This window comes from Hippocampus comes, unplaced genomic scaffold (genome assembly GCF_001891065.2).
Source record: "Hippocampus comes isolate QL1 unplaced genomic scaffold, H_comes_QL1_v1.1 scaffold29, whole genome shotgun sequence".
Classification (NCBI taxonomy): Eukaryota; Metazoa; Chordata; class Actinopteri; order Syngnathiformes; family Syngnathidae; genus Hippocampus; species Hippocampus comes.
Genome location: NW_017805820.1, coordinates 2,858,883 through 2,883,639, shown reverse-complemented (window position 1 = coordinate 2,883,639; position 24,757 = coordinate 2,858,883). Strand labels below are relative to the sequence as shown.

At 41.4% G+C, this 24,757-nt stretch overlaps 3 protein-coding genes and 1 long non-coding RNA gene across 15 annotated transcripts in view; 3 read left to right on the top strand and 1 right to left on the bottom strand.

Annotated features, from left to right (window-relative positions):
• Positions 1–527: 527 nt before the first annotated feature.
• Positions 528–3,950, top strand: LOC109525432 (transcription factor 7-like 1). 4 transcript variants are annotated; one of them, XM_019885911.1, is made up of 8 exons: positions 716–937; positions 1,066–1,351; positions 1,472–1,533; positions 1,614–1,688; positions 2,373–2,532; positions 2,890–2,997; positions 3,117–3,171; positions 3,628–3,950. In XM_019885911.1, exons 1-8 carry the CDS (start codon positions 897–899, stop codon positions 3,756–3,758), a joined length of 918 nt encoding a protein of 305 aa, XP_019741470.1. In that variant the 5' UTR covers positions 716–896; the 3' UTR covers positions 3,759–3,950. The 4 variants fall into 4 exon arrangements, with proteins under 4 accessions (XP_019741471.1, XP_019741472.1, XP_019741470.1 ...); XM_019885912.1 differs by lacking the exons at positions 716–937; positions 3,117–3,171 and adding an exon at positions 528–606; XM_019885913.1 differs by lacking the exons at positions 716–937; positions 3,117–3,171 and adding an exon at positions 528–635.
• A 3,178-nt stretch (positions 3,951–7,128) lies between these two features.
• LOC109525385 (transcription factor 7-like) lies at positions 7,129–13,890 on the top strand. Its single transcript, XM_019885818.1, has 8 exons — positions 7,129–7,278; positions 9,355–9,432; positions 9,505–9,622; positions 11,159–11,220; positions 11,305–11,382; positions 11,983–12,142; positions 13,226–13,333; positions 13,422–13,890. The coding sequence occupies exons 2-8, from the start codon at positions 9,359–9,361 to the stop codon at positions 13,455–13,457; spliced, it is 636 nt and encodes a 211-aa protein (XP_019741377.1). The 5' UTR covers positions 7,129–7,278; positions 9,355–9,358; the 3' UTR covers positions 13,458–13,890.
• Positions 13,891–15,968: 2,078 nt separating this feature from the next.
• LOC109525488 (uncharacterized) lies at positions 15,969–23,400 on the bottom strand. Its single transcript, XR_002170160.1, has 2 exons — positions 23,272–23,400; positions 15,969–16,918 (listed from the first exon to the last, which is right to left on the bottom strand). It is a non-coding gene; the product is annotated as an uncharacterized LOC109525488 (long non-coding RNA).
• Positions 15,979–24,757, top strand: part of mecom (MDS1 and EVI1 complex locus) — a 140,895-nt gene continuing 132,116 nt past the window's right edge. For all 9 annotated transcript variants that reach the window (XM_019886019.1, XM_019886012.1, XM_019886020.1 and 6 more), the window contains exon 1: positions 15,979–16,508. In XM_019886019.1, coding sequence (XP_019741578.1) covers positions 16,472–16,508 — 37 coding nt within the window. In that variant the 5' untranslated portion in view covers positions 15,979–16,471. The remainder of the gene's footprint in view (positions 16,509–24,757) is intronic.

Genomic DNA, 24,757 nt, shown 5'->3' with positions numbered 1-24,757 from the left:
GTATTTATGACCCGGTGAAGTCTTTCTTATCCAAACATTTACTGAAATTGTGTCTTTTCCTATGTGGCATTAATTTAGACTATGCTGTACGTCAGTGATAGTTAAATAATATGGCACGTTTGGTACTTGCTCTCAAATTCAGGCGACTTCACAATAGAAACGGAACTCCTTTGCAGACCTTTTTAAACGCTCCAGTGTAAATGAAAGACTTCGAACGATGAACCCCTCAGCAAAGTCATCAGCTTCAGGGGGCCCTCATTTGGCCATCGCGATTTCAGGTCCGCATGACTGATGCACGATGAATGCATTGTTATGCCGAATGTAAATCATCTTGCAATGTTGTGTATGATCATTGACATGATCAGGTCCAGTGATGCGTCGGATTCATCATCGTCTAAGGTGATGCCCTAAAGCATCCCAAAACTCACATAAAAGACCAATACTGTTTTGATGTCTCTGACATCACAGCTGTGTCATGAGTGTGTTGAATGCGCAGTGTGCAGTCCAATGTGTGATACAGAGGGCATCGAAACGTTGAACACGTCATGAACGAGACAAGGCGAGAAAATTAAACTTGCGTCACCATTGCGTCAACATATAAGGAAGGTACGTGTGTTACTTTGGGAACTACCTGAGTAAGTACCCCGATAAATATACCACCTTGCCAACATTTTCATGTAAAACGAGAAGAGTGCTCAGTAGAGCTCACGGTGAACTGGTAATTGTTCCATTTGTTGGTTAGGTTACTACCGAATTCAACGAGGATGTGATATAAAGAATTTCTTGAAATGATGATGAGTTCAACTGTATCTAAAGAAAATTAATTCAGTAAATAATAGTATTAATGACAATATGATTGTGTGTTATTGCCAACAGAAAATCATCTCCTTCTCAATATGTGTCACAAGAGCCAAATAATCCCAGGCATTGTCTTCAGGTGTTGGAATAATGTTTATCACTGTTTAAATATCACACGAGCACTGACCATGCATGCTAAGGTTTTCATTGCATATAACAACTGAGGTGGTGGTTCTCTTCTTCTTTTTTTGTCTTTTTTTTATACAGAGACAAGGACATGTCAGGTTTTACCTCCAACCGTATACCTCCAAACGCTGCTCTACCATCTCGAACTGCGACGCCAGTCTTCAGCGCAAACCCTCGGCCAGTAGGCCAGAGCCTAGGTTTTAATGGCTTTATTCCATTACAAAACAGTTATGTACCTCTACAGAACGGTTTCCTGCAGCCAAATCCAGTCATGGCTCCACCCAGTATGCATTTTGTACCAATGAGCCATCAGAATATTCAACCTATCACGCAGAACATTGAGGCACGTCCGCACATTCCTGGACAGGTATAATTGTCATCAATTTAGCTTTGTAGTTTTAAGGGAATCTGCATGGAAGAGAAATACTTCACTTGCAGTTGTGTTATCGTTCCATTGAAACAGTTGCATTTCTCTGTATGTTTTTAGACAAATTTTGTACCAGAGGTTATGTTGCCTAATGGCATGAAAATGTGTCCTGTTGGTCTTCTGTAAGTAATGCAATAGTGCATTAGCGATACTGAAATATTAGAACACTTGCTAATCATGTCTACTGTGTCAATTTGTGAAGGAATGGAGAACTGTTGTACAAAGTTACAACCGCAAACTTTACAGCTCCTCTTCCACCCACCATCTCCAAGCCAAAGTAAGATCTTGCTATTTCATTTGCAGCCGTTTACCTTTCTGTGTGTGTTTGCATGTTAGCCCCGTGCCTGCGTGGCTTTTCTCCGGGTACTCCAGTTTCCTCTCACATTCCAAAAACATGTAGGGTAGGTAATTGATCACTCTATATTGTCCGTAGGTATGATTGTGAGTGTGAAAGGTTTGTCTATGGGCTTTGCGATTAGCTGGCAATCAGTTCAGGGTGTACACAATGTACTGCCCAAAAGACAGCTAGGATAGGTTGCAGCACACCCGCGACCCTCGTGAGGATAAAGCAGTTCAGATAATGATCGATCTTATGCCTTGGTTTTTGTAAAGCAGGCCAGGCGGTCGATCAGGGCAGCTCGGGTGATGTCACAGTAGTCTGGCTGCTAGCCACGCTGCAGGCGCAGTCTACCAGCCCGTTCATTTTGTATGGACTCTGTATGGACAGCAAACTGAACTGTACCGCTCACTGGAAACATAGCTACACTTGTATAAATACACGTATTTGAACCAGGATTTTTTTTTTTTTATGAAGGAAAACTGGGAGCTCCTTTCTGTGGGGTGGCATTCAAAAAAAATGCGGTGGGGATTCTGGGGTTGGATTTTTGGATTTGTGGAAATACAATAAACTGATTTTTCTCCTAATGACCTCACAAACTCAAATTGCCATGTTCTATTTTAGGAAGAAACCTAAAAAAGTAGACGACCAATACACGGAGCAAACATATGTCAAGAAGCCTCTAAATGCTTTCATGTTGTTCTCAAAAGAGCATAGGCAAGCAGTTAAGGACAGATCTGCCTCAACGAATATTGCTGTTATAAATGAGACTTTAGGAAAGATGGTAAGTGACTCTAATGTACGTACTACGTACACACAGACACACACACACACACACACACACACACACACACACACACACACACACACACACACACACACACACACACTGCACATCTGTTTGCTGCCTTCAGGTCGTTACATCCAGTCATTTGGGGATATTGGGCACCTCTGATTTAAATACAATGAATGATTAATTTTTATTATGAGAAAAAAAAGATGAAATCGGGAACCTAGCTTTGGAGAAAATGCATTCATTGATGTATTTGTCCACAGAATTAATGAATGTCGTATTCAGATGAAACTGCGCTGAATATGATGGAATTGTTTGTGTGTTATTTTGTGTGTTACGTCAACACAGTGGCATTTGCTACCAGAGGAGGAGAAAGCTAAATTCTACGAGCTGGCTGAAAAAGAAAAGCGGCTTCACTCCCAGCAGCATCCAGACTGGTCCTGCCGTCACAACTACGTGGGTTTGACTCATTTGCATACCCCAATGTACCAAACTACAAAATTAGACAATTCTTTTTCTTGTACTCTGCAGCTTATACTAGAGCATTACATGTGCTTTTTTTCCACCAACTGTAGGGCAAAAAAAGGTATAATAAAAGAATTCGGGACTTAACAACTGGCAGTGTGCAGGGTAAGGCAATATTTATTATGTAATTAAATGTAATTTAAATCTGCCAAGAGAATATACAAAAGCAATGTATACTAAAGGATCACATATTATTGTACAACCCTGGCTAAAATGAATGAATCGCCAGTCCTGGAGGATGTTCATCAGTTTTTTAATTTTGTAAAAAAAAAAAAAGAAAAAAAAAAGCAGATCGCAGACATGACAAAAACTAAACGTATCTATTACTAGCCTACGCTAACACAACAATAATGTCATAAGTACAAGACATGAATTAAAAACGAATAAATAAATAAAACACAATCAGGTCAACAAGAAGTAAGGTTGGCAGTAGCATGCTTCCTGTGTCACGTGTTGATGAACTTTTACGTGCCGATCATATACTTGTATTGTTACAGAGGACCCTTGGCTTATTTGATGTGAAATGTGTTCCCTAAATAAGTAGCAGTTTGATTTCTACAGCAACATCAACATCCGAACTTCAGGACGAAGAACCAGGACAGGAAGACAGTGACGATGAAGAAAGCCCCGCTTCTTTGTCAGTGGATTCAACAACTGAACAGTTCTCTTTGGAACAAAAAACTCCACCATGAATGCAAGATTGATGCAGCCTGTGCCTCTCCCCAACCCACCTATTTTTTTTATTCTTGTAAAGTGTTTGCTTTTGCTGTTTAATCATAGCCTTTTGTTTGATGTATAGTGGGACTCAACAGTCACACATTGTAGAAAAACAAAGTTTTATTTTTGTATGAGAAAAGAATTGCTCCAATAGTATGATTTTTTTTTTTTTTTGACAAATCACATTAAATTACTTCTTCTCACACAGTTTTTACACCAGTAAGGCCGGAGCAGTGACCGCTATGGCGGTCACTGCCAAACAAAATACTTGTTTATTGTGCAGTTAAAAAAAAAAAAAAAAGGTGAGCACCCTGACATTTTTTTGAGAAAACCGGCCGTGTTGTATGTTTTGTAACCATGGAAGAAAAGTTGGAGGCATATATAACAGCCCAAGACGGACGAAAATATATATCACGGAGCCATATGCTAAACCTAATCGCAAGTCTAACTTTTTGAATCTCCTTTCAAATTTGCCCTCATTTTTTGGCCTTCTCTAGAGGTCACATTTTAAAGAATTCCTCCTATAGATTTTATCCAATTGTCTTGAAATTGGGTGTTTCCAGGTAAAGATGGTCAAGATGAAAAGTAGAAATTACGCTTTTTATTTTGTCTAATGTTGTTGCTGTGGTGACGTTTCCCAACTAAAAAAAACAACACTGAAATCGCTGATCTTACCATTCGGAGAAACTTTGCACATACAGCATGATTGGCAAAATAATATTTTATTTGTTTTTGCTTGACTGAAAAAAATGGCATCGTTGTGCCCCTACAGATTTTTAAGGAATGCACTCTGGTTGAAAGTTTCACCCAAGATCTACCAAAAGTTGTGTCACGTTGCGAGGTGGTGGACCCCAAAAAAGCAGGCAGGAGGGAGGAGCAGTGTGTACTTGAAGAATTGTATTAAAACATAGAGAAAACTAAATCCAAAACAAACAAAGTCCAAAGTATCAAACAAAACACATGACTGAAGATAAAACATAACACTGACCAAAACATGACAGCAGCCAACAAACAGCAACAATGACCCGGCACTAAATGTTTGGGCTGGGAGTCCTTTTAAAGCACTAATTACATAATGACCAACAGGTGTGCAGCTGCAGGGAGAGCCCTACAGTGCCACCTGTTGGTCCCAAACCGAATCATGACAAGTTGGAGGCAAACGAGCCCTACAAAAAAATCTCTGGAGCCCCACCCTTCACTTCGAAACAAAAATGTGGAGTATTTTGTTCGCCTGCGTGAATACAGGGAGAAACAAGTAACATGCATGAGAAAAACCGCAAAGGTAAACGAGAGAGCCCTGAAAGCAAGTTACCATGATACTGAACTTGTGGCTGAATCAAAAAATCCCAGTGGGAGAGCAATTAATACTTCCCGCCTGCAAAGCCATTGTAAATGAGATGTTCACATCTGAAGCGGCTAAAGAAATAGCCAGACTGCTGTAAAAACTAGAAACAAAGAGCTGTCGTGGAAGAGCTTTGTCTTTCATCGATTGCTGCCAGGATATCGGATCTGTGTTCATCCAAACCATTTATCACACCGAGTGAGAATAAATATAAAAGATAAAATATTTGATTTATGTTTATTTGATTCCTATTCAAGATGTTATAATATAACGTTATTCTTCAATGTTAAAAAATATGTATAATAACAACATAATACTTGAATTGTTAAAAAGCTTTTTTTCACATTTTCAGCTAGTGGTGTGCTGCGGGATTTTTTCAGTGAAAGAAATGTGCCTTGGCTCGAAAATGATTGAAAAACACTGCTCTAGTCTACAATACAGGGTCAGGACTTGAAAATGATGGTAGTGTAGAGGACCCCAAAAAGCAGGGATGCAGGGAGGAGCAGGGTGGACCGACCAAAATGTATTTATCAAAAAATACAAACTAAGGCGGACACAAAGACAAACACGGTGATAAAACACAATGACGCAACCTCGACAGGCCGGGCAGGGAGTCCTTTTTACAGAAACACGAACTAATGACACAATGACCAACAGGTGTGTCACTGCAGGAAGAGCCCTACAGTGCCACCTGTTGGTCACAAACAGAACCACCCTCACAAAAACAATGACAAGACAAACTACAAAACATTGATGATAATGTTGAAACTAAATCTAAAACTAAAGAATGATGTGACAATAAACCCATATCATGATGAACTCATTCACTCCCAAAGACGTTTTAAACGTCTTTTCAGACTTGGTCTAGAATTGGCTGGTACTGAATGAGTTAAAAACATACTTGGTTGAGATTTATCCTTAATTGAACCTCTTATTCTAGGCCTGGAGTCTAAAAATCAGACCATGGGACTACCGTGCCATGTACTTTGATTATTCTTCCTCAGGGTCACCCGCAATAAAGTACTAGCTTGTAGCTAGTAGCACGTAGCGATAGATAGTTGCCACTTGATGTAATTGTGTGCGAAATTGAATTTGTGCTAACTGTTATACTGGTAAGGCAACTATGGTTTCAGTTGCATTGCAATTTTAATTAAAGCAGACAGAAGAATGAACTAATCCAGGAGCCACAAGTGAACTATAGTTTAACACAAATTACCGGCACGGGCAGCTAAACATGCTGGCAAACTGAAAACTAAAACGAACTAAAAAAACTCATCAAGATATTCCACTGGACATCAAAACCATGCGTCTACTAAACATACCACTAGCACAGATGTACACACAACATGACAGTGAGGCGGCTTGGTGATGAAGTGATGCTTTCACGAGTAAAAATGTGTGGCCTGAGCTACTCTTTTCCTGTTCACCTCGTATTTTAGACTCTATGCTCCCGTGTGGAGTTTGCTCTCCTTGTGCCTGTGTAGCTTTTCTCCGGGTACTCCAGTTCATCCCACATTACAAAAACATGCATGGCAGGTTCATGGAACCTTCTAAATTGTCCCTGGATGTGAGTGTGAGCGTGGATGGTTTTTTTTATCTCTGTGTGCCCTGCAATTGACTGGCAACCAGTTCAATCCCCCGCCAACTGCCCTAAGACAGCACCGCCTGCGACCCTTGTGAGGATAAAGCGGGTCAGGAAATAGATGAAGATGGAGGGATGGACGGTCAGAGACCTTTAATTAAATCACCTGAAAAATCTTTTCAATTGTGAAAAAAAATCCCAGTCCGTTTTCTCTTAACATCTGATTGAAAGCAATGGCTGTGATTTTACATGCCATCCCCAGGGTACCAGCTATAAACAAACTTTTGACCCTTACCCCCCAAAAAATTTGAAAGTGGCACATCATACTTATGTAAAGAATTTTAGCATCATGTGCATGATGTCTCAAAGTACACCAAGACCACACACACGAAAGGCCATAACTGCTTTGAAGTCTTTGACGGCAGTTTGAGTTTGACAGTGTTGGATATGAGTGAGTAGGCATTCTTAAGACAGTCTCAGCAACACAGCAGCAGATGGATTTGGGGGCAAAGAAGGCAAGCTCATCCAACAGTTGAACTAAGGAACCAAATCTACACTGGGAACGACCAGAGTAAGTGCTTTAATGAGTCATTGCTGATCAGTGAGTGCAAGTAGTGTGGAGGTCATGGGTTCGATTCCGGCTCTGGCCTCCCTGTGAGGAGTTTGTATGTTCTCCCTGTGCCTGCATGGGTTTTCTCCAGGTATTCCGACTTCCTCCCATATTCCAAAAACTGGCATGGTACGTCTATTTAACACTCTCAATTGTCCATAAGTGTGAATGGTTATTCATCTATGTGTGCCCTGCGAATGGCTGGCAACAAGTTAAGGGTGTATCCTCCCGACCGGCCGCCGATGGCTGGGAATGGGCTCCAGCAAGTCTGCGCCCCTAGTGAGGATAAAACGGATCGGAAAATGGATGTGTGTGCATGTGTATATTATATTAAAGAGACTGTGCTAAGAATGCCTACTCACTGATATCTATATATGCGTGCACTTCAAATCTCTTTTGAGATAATCTGTGAGTTTTATCATCTCTAAACATTCCCTCTGCTGGATTTTTGATGTTGCCAAAAACAATGAAGTAATTCTAATATAAACCACCAAATCTCAAAAATGTCTGGGATTATCCAACTGTTTGAAATGAAAGACAAAGTTGAAATTGACTGGGGTAAAGGTCACGTGGGTAGGCTAAGTATTTACCGGGATGCTAAGCTCCAAAAATACCATCTGATCTTCAAACACACTTCTCTATGTCAAAGTAAAATTTAGATTACTTTGAATTCTATACATCACACAGTTCACAATGAGGTTACTTTGAATGGTGTCCATCACACAGTTCACTCAATTACTACAGTCCCATCGATAGATTTTTTTTTAATAAGTCATCATATGTCACAACACATACGTATGGAATTGAAAGCGAATTCCGAAATGAAATCCTATGTCAATTTTGCTGTTAAAGTCGAGCTCATGTTTCAACCATCTATCCATCCATTTTCCGATCCGCTTTTATCCTCACAAGGATAGCAGGGGGTGCTGGAGCCTATCCCAGCCGTCTTTGGGCAGTAGGCAGGGGACATCCAGAACCGGTTGTCAGCCAATTGCAGGGCACACAGAAACGAACAACCATCCGCGCTCACACACACACGCGTAGGTACAATTTTGAGTGTTCAATCAGCCTGCCATGCATGTTTTTGGAATGTGGGAAGAAACCGGAGTACCCGGAGAAAACCTACGCAGGCCCGGGGAGGACATGCAAACTCCAAACACGAAGGCCGGAGCCGGGAGCGAATCCACGAACTCTGCACTGTGAGGTCGTTGCGCTAACCACTTGACCACTGGGCCGCCAAGGGTCATGTTTCAAAGAATATAAAAGGTATCAAAGGAATGTGTGTGTGTGTGTGTGTGTGTGTGAAAGTGTTACAATTTTTAGTTGAACTTGTTTGTTAATTGTAAATATAGTTATGGCAATTGGTCAAAAAATGCATACATACTGACACTAGGCTATGGATTATTTTTATTTGTTGACGGTTGGGTGGTTTTATGAGTGCCAACTGTCTACAGTAAAGACTTGCAAATATGGTGCCTCTTAGGTGACATAAACTTTATGACAGATGTGAAAGTAGAAGATGTGCCATCAATGCCTGTGGCCTGTGATGGTGCTAAAGAAGGCTTTTAAAATAACATCCAAGCCACAACACCTAAGTAGGAAAATATGATTTCATGAGACTAGCAAATCCATGTACCGTTATGTTATTTTCTAAAATGTCGTCAGACAACAAAATATACACAACGTAAAGATGAAGATTTTTGTCTCTTTTTTTTGGACAAGTCAACGACCCACAACATAGCACACTTGTTCCACCAGAGCACCACCATTCCATTTAAAATTAGTGGAGTGAATATAAACCGAGCTGTGAACAGAAAATTCCTTCGTAATTTTGGCAAAGTAGCGAAGGAGTGGCAAAATCTGTGGCATTACTGTTACTAATTTTAGGATTTCTGTTCATTAATTGAATCGAAATCGTGTTTTATGCGTGACACGTTAGAGGTGAAAATTCGAGAATTGTGTTTACCGTCCAGTCCAAACCGCATGTCAATATTCGGGGACCTTTTAACGAGGGAGTGTGTGCTTTTGTTTTTGCAGGGATATGGAAATGCCTGGGTTTACATCAAAATGTCATCCTCAAAATGCTGCTCAACCCTCACGACCTGATGGGCCAAGGTACAACACCAACCCACAGGCAGTAGGCAGCCAGCATAAGGACTATAATGGCTTTGTTCCCATACAAAACAGTTATATGCAGCCAACTCCGGTGATGGCTGCTCCCAGCATGCACTTTGTGCCAATGAATCACCAGAATCTCCAGCCGCTTCCCCAGAGCATTGAGACACTTGCGCATATCCATGGCCAGGTAATATAAGACACCAATTGCTTGATAACATCATTATCAATCAATCAATAACTTCATGATGCACTTTCCATGCACAAGGCGGTCTCAAAGTGAAGTCAGAATTCAAACAAAAAGTTCCAGGCAGAGAGGAAAAAAATGCAAAATCACAAGAATTGCATACACATTTTCCTTCATACAAACCCGGGACGCACATAAGCACAAACTCACACTTGCACATGAGTTAGTCAAAAGCAGTCGTGCAGAGGAAAGTTTGGAACTTGTTTCCCGGTAGCGGACACTCAGTTTGCCGGTTTGACTGTCTCAGGCAGGCGGTTTCTCTGATGCGTGGGGCACAGATGCAGAAAGCTGCCTCCTACTGCCTAATGTTACTGCAAAAACTGCAGTTGTAACTCTATTTGAGCGTTCTTTGTAAAGTTTAATTGATGAGAATGTCGGCTACGTGCCGAGGTGAAAGACCATATAAAGCTTTAGAAACCAAGAGGAACATTTTTAAATCCGTTCTTGCCCGGACAAGTAACCGTTGCTGTGATTTGAGAATGAGTGTGTTGCGATTTCTTTTTGCCAGCGAGAATACATGCGGCTGCATTTTGAATTTATAGTATTTTGATTTACTTCATTTTGGGAGTCAATGAATACACCATTACAGGAATACTGAGGTTAGGAGATTAGCCAAAAATCTGACTCGGGATCATCTGTTGAAAGAAAAAACATCGGTGAGGCTACAGGGAATTTATTAGATATTCATCCTAGCCCTCGATATTTAATGGCAACAACAACAGATGCATAATGCTTAACTGAAAAAAAATATTTGCTCTACTCACCAAAATGACTGAATGGAGAGTCTTCCTGTCATCTAAGTATATTGATACAATACAGGCTTTTTAATAGCTGTAGCTTTTTTATGGTACTGAAGTGCACTCCAACTTTGTGTGTGTGTGTTCAAGTTCAAGTCAACTTTATTGTCAAATGTGCTACATGTGCAACATTCAGCACAGATGAGAAATTTCTTTACTCAGGAGAGCGAGGAGCCGCTGCAGGTGCCCGTGCCGCCATCAAAAGAACAGTTAACATAAAATGACAAAATAATCTAACACAACACATAAGACACAGACAGTCAGTGCAATCTTAACCACTTTTTCTGCACACACTTTGTTGTTTGAACCACTTCTAGATGAAAGAGGAGCAAATCAAAGTGTCCTTTCACCATTGGATCAGAGACGTCATGCTGAATATGTGCACACGTCAGCTACAAGCTCAGTTTGAAAGCAAACAAGAAGCTGTAGCGTCCATTGATGAAAAAGAGATTGGCTCACATCCCCTGTCCCATGTAAATCCGCTTCAATTCCAAGCCGCGACTCGCAGTTCCAAATATGCATCGGCGCTCTGCGCTGACGCTCCTTTCTTCTGTGTGTGTGTGTGTGTGTGTGTGTGTGTGTGTGTGTGTGTGTGTGTGTATATATATATGTAAATAAAAAACAAAAATAAGGGGTCAACAGTGACATATAAGTTAAGTTGCCTTATCTGTTCTACCTTTAGACCAACTTTGTCCCAGAGGTGCTGCTGCCTAATGGCATGAACATGCGTCCTGTTGGATTACTGTAAGTACAAACCAACATTGAAACAGTCCCTGCAACTTTAGACAAACTTTTCATGCATCTGTGTGGCTATGTCTCTTTGTTTAGGAATGGAGAGCTTTTGTACAAAGTTACGGCTCCTCCTAACATTGCTGCTCCCCTTCCTGCCAACGTTCCCAAGATAAAGTAAGGCAATTAGCAGTAGGAAATAAAATGATGGTGTTGGATAGACATGTTTATTTATTTGCAAGACCATGGAGACCTGTGGGTCTCAGCTGTTGTTAGCCTGGGGCCAGCCTCGTGCTATTGTTGCAGAGTCACACCACATTTTATAGACGTTACCAACAATAAAGCATTGTTGTGGTTGTTGTTATTTAAAAATAGCCTCTGAAAATAAACGTACAATATGTGACATTTTTAAATGCAGTTACAAATGAGTTTGACTTGTTGCGAGCCAAAAGCTTAGCCGCACCGTGTAGCTCGTGAGTAGAGCACAAGTGTGTAACATATCCTGACACTCTCCCAATATTCTACGTTCCATGTGAGAACTCGGTAACACCTCAGTACTGTTCTGAAACAAAATCTGAAGACAAATACATATAATTTTTTTAATAGCCGTCTGTGACACACCCCAAATGTGTCCGCGACCCACCTGTTGAGAATCACAGGTATACACTTTTGTATTTCGAGTTGTGCCAGTTTTTTTTATCTGTTTAAAATGATTACATTAATGTCCTCGGTGCATTACATGTCAGATGTATCTGATACTCTAATACTGTATTGCAGGAAGAAATCTAAAAAAGTGGAAGACCAAGTCACAGAGCAAACCTATGTCAAGAAGCCTCTAAATGCCTTCATGTTGTTCTCGAAAGAACATAGACAAGCAGTCAAGGCCAAGTCTGCTTCAACAAATATTGCTGTTATAAATGAGACCTTAGGAAAAATGGTAAGTGCTCACATTCTGTTAAGCAAAATTGAGAGGTGGCAGAAACTAAGGCAGTAAGGACCGGACGTCTGGCTTGGAAGGCTGCATTTCCAAGCTTTTAAGTTTCACGAAAATGTGGAGTTGGGACTGTCTGCTGGACAGAGGCCGGTTCACTTCTATACATTTGCTCTTCAGCAGATAACACACGTACTCAATTTTAAATTCTAAATTCCTTATGAGGCAAAAATCACGCAATGACTATTTATTGCTCCTGTAGTGTGTAATACCGAGACTGGCCTGTGAGAGGCAGCATGGTGCAACAGCTCATCCAAACTGTCAGAAAATACAATTACACCTCCCTGTCATATTTATTGTCCTAAATGACTTGGGGGACACGTTATACAAACAAACAAATTTTTTTTTTGGCTGCCTTGACCGCAAAGGAGAGAAAATGCTTACGTTTGGTCTGATTGTTGATAAGCGTGTGGCAAGCTAGAGACCTGTCTTAAGAGTAAGGACTATTCCCTCTAACTGATCAATACAGTGTAGAAAATGAGGGAAAGTGCCTACCCCACTGGCAAGTTACCTTGAAGAACATCTCACACGGGCAGCCTGGTGCTCCAGTGGTTAGCGCGTCGACCTCACAGTGCAGAGGTACCGGGTTCAATCCCAGCTCCGGCCTCCCTGTGTGGACTTTGCACGTTCTCCCCGGGCCTGCATGGGTTTTCTCTGGGTACTCTGGTTTCCTCCCAAATTCCAAAAACATGCATGGCAGGCTGCTTGAACACTCTAAATTGTGTGAGTGTGTGCGCGGATGGTTGTTCGTCTCTGCGTGCCCTGCGATTGGCTGGCAACCGATTCAGGGTGTCCCCCTCCCACTGCCCGATGATGGCCGGGATAGGCTCCAGCACCCCCCGCGGCCCTTGTGAGGATAAAGCGGATTGGAAAATGAATGAATGAATGAATGAATGAATGAACAAACAGCTCACACTTTTATTTGTCCTTGTGTCCGAATAAGTAATTGATAGATTTCAGCATGTGTAGAAAGTACCCCTCCCTGATGTTCTTTCTGCGCGTCATTCTAAATGTGTCATTTCAATGTAGTGGCATTTGCTACCTGATAAAGAAAAAGCCAAGTATTACGAGCAAGCTGAGGAAGAGAGGAGACTTCATGCCCAGCAGCATCCAGATTGGTCTTGTCGCCATAACTACGTGAGTGTGACTCTTACGATGAATGTAACATGGGACCCACTTCTGATAATGATGCATTCGATACTAAGTCATGTGTGCTTGTTTGTAGGGCAAAAAGCGGTACAATAAAAGGATCAGGGACTGAAGAGTTCGCAATGCTGCCCTCTGAAGTTGAGAAAACTGAAAAAGCAGAATGTATTGAACAGGACAGTGCATCCTCGCCACTGATTTCATGAACCATCCCAGTGTCCCTGTCACAGCTAATCCCACAAATGTAAAAACATTTTCTTGCCATCATTTGTAACCATAGCTACCATTGGTTCACTGAAAAGGTGAAAAAGGTTTTGTGTTGTAATGCAATGAACAAAACGCAAGCAATAGCTTCATTAAGAAGTTGTATTTAGCACCCTGTTATGTATTTATCAAATACTGATGACACGACACCGAGCTTATTTAGCAAGACGTATCTCATCAATTTGTAAGTACTATTTACTGGCCCGCAACCGGGTATTTAACTAGGAATTTTTGCTCTGTTACTGGAAACGAAGGTAAATAAAAGTGATCGATAGTCTTATTGATTTCATGTCTTGATGTCTCTGAGATCACAGAGCGGATGCAACAGGACTATGTTGTGGATTGATTGGGATGAGTTTTGTGTGTGTGTGTGTGTGTGTGTGTGCGTGTGTGTGTGTGCGTGTGTGTGTGTGTGTGTGTGTGTGTGTGCGTGTGTGTGCGCGCGCGCGCACGCGCGCCCTGTCAACATGTTCGAATTTTCATTATGACTCTGTTAAAAGGGCACCAGTAGCACTTCATAAATTTGACGTTTTTAAATCTGTACGAGTGGAACTCAATTGCAGTGCAGATCTTGTGGAAAGAGAAATGTTTCATGCCTTTTACTTGTTCACCTTCGGTTTTAATGTTCTTACCTGAATTCAAAATGCGGATCGTGACTTCACTACAATTTGAAAATCGGAGGTCCTGGGGTGGCAATAGTGAAATCCCGTAACTTTAATAGGTATGAAATTGTTGCAATACACAGTAACTCGCATATTACGGCCCAGTTTTCATCTCCAGGTTGTCAAACTCAAACATTACACAAAACATACACTAGAGGGCAGTATAGTCTAAAACATGCCGATGACTGTCTTCCATACAGGTTCCAGTTCTACAATGATCAAATATTATTGCACATTTAAAAACTTTGATGCTGCGTTGCAAGGGCAAGAGCCCCCTCTGTTGTTTTACATATGGTAATTACAAAATGTCCGCTGCATATCGGGCCAAAATGTAAATCACAAATGAATTGAGACTGCATTTGAATTACTGTACCAGTCAAAAGATGGGCCTTCGTTAATTGTCTTTTTTTAATAGATGGGTGGATGGATGAACAAACATATAGAAATAATAATTAGCCACGTTGATCAGTCAACACGCGTGTAGCATTGTAGTGTCACACAAATGAACAGCTGCTTCGTAAAATGCATCTTGGGAGAAGTTACTGTTCAAAAATGCCAAATTAAACTGTTCTTTTTTTCCTCAACAATATTACGCTGCGTGGACCCACACATACACGAAAAGAAAAGGCGATTTTCAAACGGTAACAGCCCGAATGCATGTTTATACATTAGCAGACAAAATCCCTGTTGTGATTCCATAAATAAATAATAACAAACGAATGATGCTGCTAATATAAAGAGACAGATATTTTTTAAAGTCACTGAAGTAGTATGCCAATAACAACCCATTATAACTAAATGGACAGTGAATTATTATTATTATTATTATTGTTATTATTATTTTTATGTGGCCCAAAGTCCTATTGATAAAACATTTTTTTCAATGCATTGAAGGATCTTTGGAGTGGAAACGGTTTGCATTTGAGCTCAGATCTTGCGCGCGTACACGTGAGGGGCGCGCACTCTCGGAGCACGGTGGTAGCTAACAGTGGAGCTTATTACAGTGGCAATAAACGAAATTAGTTTTTGTTGGGATTGAGTGAGGTTAAAATGCGGGGGGTCTTGATTTATTTACGATCAAGTGAGCTTGCAAAGGCCTTGAGGATGTTTTGGCTTTGAGAGCATTTCCTGTTTGTTTTTGCTTGACTTTTTGTCGGCTCCAAATTAATACAGATAAACAATTGTGATCATTTGGAAGGTCGTTCATTTCTAATTAGTCTTCACTTCGACACTTTCCTTCACAGGTTTCTATCGACAACAGCATGCATGGGCTAATTTATTAGTTTTTAAAATAATAACTACAATACTGACGTTGTTCTGCGCGTTCCAGTCGTTCCGTTTTTATTTGAGTTGTTCTCCTTTCGAGTGAATTCAAGTGAGACAATCCTTCATAAATTACCGACAGATAAAGTATTACACCAGGGCAACAAGAACGTCTCAAATTGGGATTAATGGCTACTTCAGCAATATAATTTCCAGCACAAAAAGGTGCTCTATGGGAGGCCAATTCTCCCGCTCTCTATTATTGCACAATTAAACGAGTGCACTCTTTATTAACTACACGATACATTGCAATTTCAATGAAGTGTGATTAATGTGACTCTTGAAAGGGTCAACCCCCCCCCCCCACACACACACACACACACACACACACACCCTGGAGAGTGGTTTTATAATGAATGTCCGTGGATGTACTGTAAAAAAATAATTTTGCTTTATTTATAATGCACAAAAGCACAATACATTTTACCACGCCGAATAACAGTATAGAGTTGCCCACTGCTTCCTGAAAGTGCCGCATTTTGAGGGGAAAACTGAACTGTCCGGTGCATTAAATAAACCTCAAAACGGGAGTTAACAACGTGACAGTTTTCTTTTAACAGACTGAAAAGCTTCCGCTCAGCTAAAGTGTGGAAAAAAAGTGACAAACCATCCACAACTTGCATCTTGACCACGTCAGGTTCATCCCCAAAACGATCAATCTCCCAAAACTTTGTCTGGCACGTGCAGCCCGCAGACCTTGGAGGCTAGTGCGCATGTGCGAAGGTGTCCGGATTGACAATGCTGGAGAGATAGCGCGTCTGGGATTGAGAAACCTAGAGGAAAAAAAAAACGTAGTAGAGAGGGGAAAACAGCAAAAAGGGAGAAAAGGGGATCCGAGAAAAAAAAAATCCAAACAAACCCACGCCGAAAGACTGGCACCATGAGGTCCAAAGGCAGGGCACGGAAACTGGCCACAAGTAGGTGCAACATCCCTTTTTTCTACTTTTAAAACATGTCATCTGATCTCATCACCGCTGTTACCAATAGCTTCTTTTGAGATTAAATTTCTTCCCGCGATATATAGGTCGGGCATCTATTAAATCATACAAAAATTGAGAGGTTGAAGGATAGAAAAAAAAAACATCCAGGAGTTTGAACGATGTCACGCGCAAAGTCTGGAGTTAAAAAAAGTTGAGCGAGAAGCCGATGGTAGAAGTTTCCAAGTCGCGGACGTGCACGCTGCATGTAGTGGGCGCTCTCGTGTAACCCATCGGAGGTGAAAAATCCCCCGTGCGTGGTCGGATTCATTGCACGCACACTGGTGTGCACAGTGCTGCTTCGGGCTGCGGGTCACTTCGCGAGTCTTGGGAGCTGCCTGGAGAGTAACCTGCAGAAATAAGCAAGAAATGAAGATTTTTTTTTTCGGGGGGTGGGGGGCGCGGGGGGCTTGGAGGGGTTGTATTTAGTACTGTAGACGCGGTAACAACTATGGGTCTTGTTTGTGATCGTGCATGTGAAAGTTTCGAGGTCTTATCCGTGAGTAATGTTTCATGTTAAATTGTAGAAAGCGAACTAAAATGGCAAACTTTGTTTGTTTGTCTTGCACGGATGTGGGATCGATTACGTTTGACGTCGTCTAACTGGACACGGTTTGAATTCATGCGGATGACGATAATTCGATTTCCAATTGTTGATTTGATTAAATGGAAACTGCCGTTGGTTTGAAACGCATTTGAAATTACATGTATTAATTTCTAACAATAGCGACAATAATTTATGCAGTGTGACGATTGATAGTGATATTTAAGCATTGATTTGATTCAATAAATTATTGATCATTTTCTCCAAGATGTTATATTACTTTTTCCCCCCTCAAAACCAGTTAATATTTCATTTGATATTTTTTACATTACTTTCTCCAGGCCACATTAATGCATGTATCATTTGAAATTGTGTCATTTGGAGAAAGTCGGTGGGTTTAAATAATAAAAGTGTAAAGTATTTTTTTTTTGTTGGTACTTATTTGTTTCTGCTGAAAAAAAAAACCATCCATTTTCAAAATACAGCGTGTGTCTGAAACGAATGTAAACATTGAAGATCAAGGAATGAGAGGCTAAATGATTTATACAACAAAGACAACATACATTGAAATGATTTTTATTATACACAATGATAGAAATACACCCCCAGACAATTTTCATCATATGACAACAATTTCCTTTTGCAGTATCGCTTCACATCCCAAAATATTATTCAAACTCATGAACGCACTCGCACAGAGTGGCGTCAGAAATCAATCGCTCAATAGCTTCACCCACGAACTCTGTTGGGGAAACGGCTCCTTGGATTTAAAAGCGACTAATTTATGAGATTTACATTCTCTGGAATCACAATGGGAGAATGGAGTGCATCCCCAGAGGAGCGGGCCCGCAGTGGCCCCTATAGCCAGGTCTGCGCAATGTCAACAGTGAATATTTAAATTCCCAGACCCCTCATAAGGGCGCTGCTGGTAAATGCGTTCAGTGTGTGTTAAAACGGCCATGTATGGCTGTGTGTTTAACGGAGGAGGTGGTAAACGTATAAGAGATTGATGGAGGCTGACTGATGAGTGCGCGCGTCCAGATGGAATGTGGTACGCCACAAAAACGCGCCTTTGGTTTCCAATTAAATATAGCCAAAATCTGCAGGCCGCACCCCGCAGTGACTTGTGGGCTAGGGGGAGATGGAGAAAGTAGCTTGGTGGAGATCCTGTTAAAGGTCCACTTCCCATATTTGAGTGCCAACAAATCCCCGGCAAATACCACTGCATATTAATTAAGGAGAGGTCAACTGATGACTTTGACCGCAGTGGATGGCAACAAGTTGCAGCTCCGATTACATTTATTTGCATGACATCCGTTTGCAACACGCGCACATCTTCGGGAATGTGGGCATTTTTATCGGATGCGCACAGTAAACGCTGGTCAGTTTTTTTGGAGGGGGTGTTTTGCGATTGAGAAAAAAGTCCGTCTGTCAACGCCTCACCTCTGCGTCGTCCCGCTCGCGTTGTGCAATGGGCCGTGCATCTCCCTCATTAAAACGCTTCATAGATGAGCCCGTTTAAAGAGTGTGTCCCCCCCCCCCCCCTGCGCCTCGGAAGTGAAATAGAGAGTCCATTTAACACGCCGTTTGTGTGCGTGTCGCGCGTGTGTGCACGTGTGTGTGTGCGCGTGAGCTCTGCCCGATGCCAAGGCTTCAAATGCTTATTGTTCTCCAACGGCCCCACTAAAGCGGGTCAACAATCGCTGTATGTTCTATGCTCCAAAATGATCGTTACTTTAAACGTGATATGAAGCAATCATTGGTGAGTGAATGACGAAGTTATTTATCTTCATTCCTTGCTTCCTATCACATCGGCGGCATTTCCTCGAAAGTTCAGCGACAACAAACTGAGGTAGCATCAGCGTTTCAAAGGCAGTGATACCTTGACTCAGAAGTATTTGTTGTAGGTGACCAAGATCGCAGCTCAACTTACTCTTAATATCAAATCAATTGCCCCCACTGGAATGAATTAAAAAGCCATTCATCAGTTTTTTTTAAAGAAAATAGCACAGTGATCCAAAATATTAAAACAATAAAAGCTAATGTTGAGAAATAACCTGTAGTTGAGGCTGAACGTCACACTCGTTGCCATTTTTGTGTTTATGTGGCCAAGTGGCACGATCTGGACTCTGCCCCGTTGGCCATTTACAACTCCTTATTTCAGTATGAGCATCTGCTCCTTGCAAGGGTTTCATTCGTTTTTTCTCTTTGTTTGCACAGTTACACAAATGTCTGAATTTGCCTTGGGGACCGTTGCTGCTGTTGTTGTTAACTCCAGCGGCGATGTATGCGACTACAACAAATGTTGAGAACATTGTAAAACAATACCTCCCTGACACTCGTGTACCGTATCGGTATAAAGGCACTTTGTATTGTTAATTTGTTGCATTTTGCGTGTGTGTGCGTGTCGTTGATCATCACCCCTGTCTGTCCGGCATGTCCCTTGGTCTCGGGGTTTCATTCTCACTCCCTCTTTCAGAAAGTGACTATCTGATGTTAATGAGTCATTTCAGTGTATCAACAGGGAAGTAAAGAGGTCAGGGGTTTGTTTACAATGGTGTCCCGTTTGAATGGCAGTCCTTGTCCTAGGCAATTCTGAGGGCGCCTCTGAACGTCTTTCTCTCAGACGACAAGGCAAAGGCCCGTAGTTATGTCACCGTTTACTGCAGCTATCGGAATTGTCCTGCATTATTTGTTAAAGTGGGTATTTTTGCTGTTGTTTGTTTCAACAACCCAGACGAGGTAGTGTGGGAACACCAATGGATGGATGGTGGGAGGAGTGTTATGCTGCGACATGCCAAGCCTGGGAACCGCTGTGTGTTTATCATTGGGAAATTGTACCAGCAATTGAACAATGAGTGAGCATTACCCCTTGCACATAAAGAAAAGTCGATTATGCTTTTGCGTCCCTCCTAAAGGTCGCAGAGTTAAAGCGAGTGGGCCCATACAAAAAGCTTGCAGTCTTTCTGCACTCCCAGTCTAGCCCAATATTTTGCCAAGGCTGAAGTCATTATCAACAGTAAAGATAAGTTGACAGTGTAGTCGTCAAACACTTGACGCGCAACCAATTTCTCATCACAAATTGCGATGAGACAAATGGCATTTTTGCTGATTTGAAATGTTCCCCTGACATCAGTTTGAGGAGTTATCAAAAGACTGCTGATGTTGCAGTCTGCCGACTTCATTGATGATGCAGTGTGAAGCTAGCGCTCCTCGACTTGTGGTAACATTTTATACATAAATCGATTGGAGAAGATAGCGTCGCGCCGACATGACATGAGAAGGAAGCATACAACGTTGAGATTTTTTTCCTGGGTTTCATGACGGCAATCTACAGCAATATGTATTATTGATGCCATTGTGTCATAAAAATGTCATTGTCTCATTGAAACCCAACTCAATGAGCTTATTGCTCAAACAGACATGCATAATCAACATAGATAAAGGTCCCAAAAATAGAATTTTCTCAATGTTTAACTGACTATCCTAAATACAGTACCCATTTCAAGGAATTTGTGAATAAATAGTAATGACACAGTACATGAATTGTCAGGATGGGCAAATTCTCTTTCATTCTTATTTTTAAACTTCATTTTTAAAAGTGATGGGATAGTCTCCGTTTGAATGTTTTGAACTCCCGTTTCAATGCCAATGTTGCGGTATAGTGAGAAGATACAAGGAGTTGCCAATTTATCATAAGATTTTTTTTCCCGGGTTTCATGACGGCAATCTACAGCAATATGTATGTTGATGCCATTGTGTCATAAAAATGCCATTGTCTCATTGAAAATTGTGATGAGAAATTGGTTGCGCGTCATGGAGGCCTGCATGTTTGGGGTTCAAGTTACTGATATCTTGTTGTCTTTCTTTAGACTCTGTAATTGAGAATGATTCAACAGCACCTCCGCTGGTTGTATCCAAGTCACGTTCTCCAATTTGCTCCAATTGACTAAACCATTCACTTAGCGACTTCTTATCGATAAATGATTCATAAATTGATTCGTCATGCCCAGCCTCTGTGGCCTGTGTGCTTATAAGGCGGAACTTTGACTCACAAGGGTTCTGTGTATGGCCAAACTCATAAATAAATGTACTCATCACGGCAATGAACTGAACTTCCATTCATTCGTTTCATCCCGCCCCCCAAAAAAACCCCACATAACCCCACAATTTACTGTTGTCGCTTTTTAACAAAGAAAAATAACTCTGTAAAATATGAATGCAAAAACATAATACAAGAGTCTGCCTCACAGTGCACATACGGGCGCGCACGCACACACACACGCACACACACACGCACACACACACGCACACACACACACACACACACACACACACTGTAGTGGGTTGATGTGAGCCCCTTTACAGGGCTTGGCTTAGTGGATGACACCAGGAGTTTTGACTGACTTACCATGTGCTTAGTTCAGTGTTCGCATCTGTTACCTGCGCTTTGCGAGTGTTTTCATTGTGTATTTTGTCCTGTTGGATTAATGGCTGAAAGTGCATCAATGACGACCCCCCCCCCCCCACACACACACACACACACACACACCCACACACATCACTTGAGTGGCAGCGTATCTGAAGCTTGGACATAATTCAAGTTTTGTCTCGCATGCATACGGAGCAGAAAATTGACCAAGTGACGGCTCATAACTCGGAAAAACTCAGAAGTTGGTGCACTTCTAAATCAAGGCAACACTCTATAGGGAATTGGAGAGTATTTACCGCTACGTAAATAATATTGCAAGAGAGAACACATGCAATCTTTTTGGTGAATCAGCTTATTGAACACTCCTGCAATTTAAAAAAAAAATGTAATTATGAAATGTCTATGCGCTGTCCCGGTGGGACTTTTGATTTGATGTCCAATTTTAGCCTCACGATATACAATATGTCTGTTTTATTCCTTGTCTCTTTCCCACTAGTAACACTTGTTCTGAAAAAATGAATTTACTTAATTTGATACACTTTTTAAGTAGACTATACTTCTACTTTAAAAAAAATGTATCTATCTATTTATATCTATCTACCAGTCTCTCTCTCTCTCTCTCTCTCTCTCTCTCTCTCTCTCTCTCTCTCGCTCTCTCTTGATAGATAGATACATAGATAGAGACATTTTTTAAAAAGTAGAAGTAATTAATTAATTAATGTTTATACTACATCTACTTTCAAAATGTATCTGGATCAAAATGATTTTATTTTGTGCAGCCACTTGACAGAATAAAATTGAGTAAATTCAACACATCGTTTTTTTTTCCCCCACTGAAGTTAAATATATATTAGTACTGTTTTGTTTGTTTAATTAAGTAGCACCCATTTGCCTGTAGACCTTGCCAAGCATTTCATTCCTTTCATTTAGAGTTGACAGAAAGAATGGGCCCTTTCCTCATTATTCACTGGAAAGGGAACATTCTCATAAACAGGAATTATCCAACAATTGCTTTACCAATGTGGTGATAACAGCATGTTCCAGCGCTGCTTGGGGATCTCCCCGCGTAGATCTTCCTGGCCTCAAGCCTAAAATAAGTACGTAAATGAGCGACTGAAGAATGGGAGTGGGAGATAGTTGGCTGCAGTTAGCACATCTTGATGGGGCCATCAAGATGTGCTGTCACATTAGTAGCTGACAGCAGTGAGCACATCCTTGTGTTTGTGTGAATACTGTATACCTTTCAGTTGCGACAAGCCCGATCTACTCACAAAACTCATTAAGAAGTGACCCCCTCACCCTTACAAGACAGGAGCGATGAGAGGAGGAGATATGATCAAAGCTTGGGCCTTCCTGTTGACATCTGGACTGGGCTGCAACATATGCATGCACCTGATGGAACGTGATAGCGGCTGTCTGGCAGTCACTGCAACACTAATAGTCAATAGTGGCAGTGGGAAATACTTTATTGTCTTCCTGGGGTTGTTTATTCACTCCGTTGCCGATGGGCAAAGAAGTCCACCATGGGGAGGCCTTTATTAGCGCAAACACATTTTTAGAAGAATACTAAACAGCAGTACCTGGTGATTACTGTACAGTTGACGCAAAACGAAATCAGGTCTGTGTAGGTCTGTGCTCATGCCAAAGTGTTCTTGGTCAACCAAGGTCACAGCAGAGGAAAGAATGTGGCTGGAGAAAGGAATGCAAGGTTGATTAGCGCTTCTTACCTGTAAGTGAACTGGACGTGCCGGCATGTGATGAGACCGAGGAAATAAGGGAACAATAGGACAGTAGAGATTCCTTTCCACACCGCATTCCAGCGATCCTTCAGCCAGGGCCCCCTACTCAGAGCTTTGATGAACCCTTCTCGCAGCTTCCTGGGATTGTCGCTCCTCCACAAACACAAAAACATAAAGCGGCTGGTGAGCAGGGCCCTCCTCAGGATGTCCTGTTTTGATTAGTCTTAGCATCCTAAAAGCACCATAGAAATATTATTCTAACAAGGAGAGAAGCGTAGCTGTGACACATCCACTTCTTTCCACTCTGTGACCCGAGGGGTCAGATGCACTACATGCGCCAGAAATCAAAGAGGTGCTCCTCACCCAGCGATATTACCGAGGAAACGGTGACGAAAACAAGGCGATAAAACGATAGCGAGAGGGTTCAGGTCCTGTCAACAGGTGGAAGTTTGTCAGGCCAACACTTTCCAAATACAGTACCTGTTAATAACTGACACATGTTGACACTGTTGAGTCTGTTTTCTCCGATATGTTCCACATTAATCTTGAATATAATATTCAGATGTGTACACCGTATTTTTCGGATTATACGTCGGTCCAGATTATAAATCGCACCTGCCAAAAAATGCATAATTAAGAAGGAAAAAACATCTAAGTCGCACTGGAGTATAAATCGCATTTTTGGGGGAAATTTATTTGATAAAATCCAACACCAAAAACATACATGTCATCTTGAAAGGCAATTTAAAATAAAAATAAAATAGAGAACAACAGGCTGAATAAGTGTACGGTATACTAACGTTACATGACTGACATGCCTGGTAATGTCAGTAACGACTTAACATATTAAGAGTTATTCAGATACCTCTTGCATAAAGAACATGCTAACAAATTTACCAAACTATCAGTTTCACTCCAAATCACAAAATCCAATGAAATCTTCATCCTCGGTGTCACTTTTAAACAACTCCCCCAACTCGGGAGGTAGATGATGCGCCGCTTCTTCTTCTACGTCGCTTACATCAGACTCATCGCCGATTTATCAACACAGGCCGAGAGCGCCTTCTTGTGGTTTAATGTGAAAATAACATGTGAAATGACATAATCATGTGTGAATAATTTCACACATAAGTCGCTCCAGAGTATAAGTCGCACCCGCGGCCAAACTATGAAAAAAACTGCAGCTTATAGTCCGGAAAATACGGTAAATTATGGCAAAGTGACATATTTGCCTGGCATCAACAACATGAAGTTTCTGGAATGTGTTCTGTCTATCTATCCATCTATCCATCTATCTATCTATCTATCTATCTATCTATCTATCTATCTATCTATCTGTTTGTCAGTCCGTCCAGTGTGCCTTTTAGTGTGGAAAATACGGTAACAAATGCTATGGTTGGTGTGCTGTACATGTTTGATCTGATGGCCGGTAATTCAATTGGCCACTTCATTAGGAACACCTACACAACCTAAT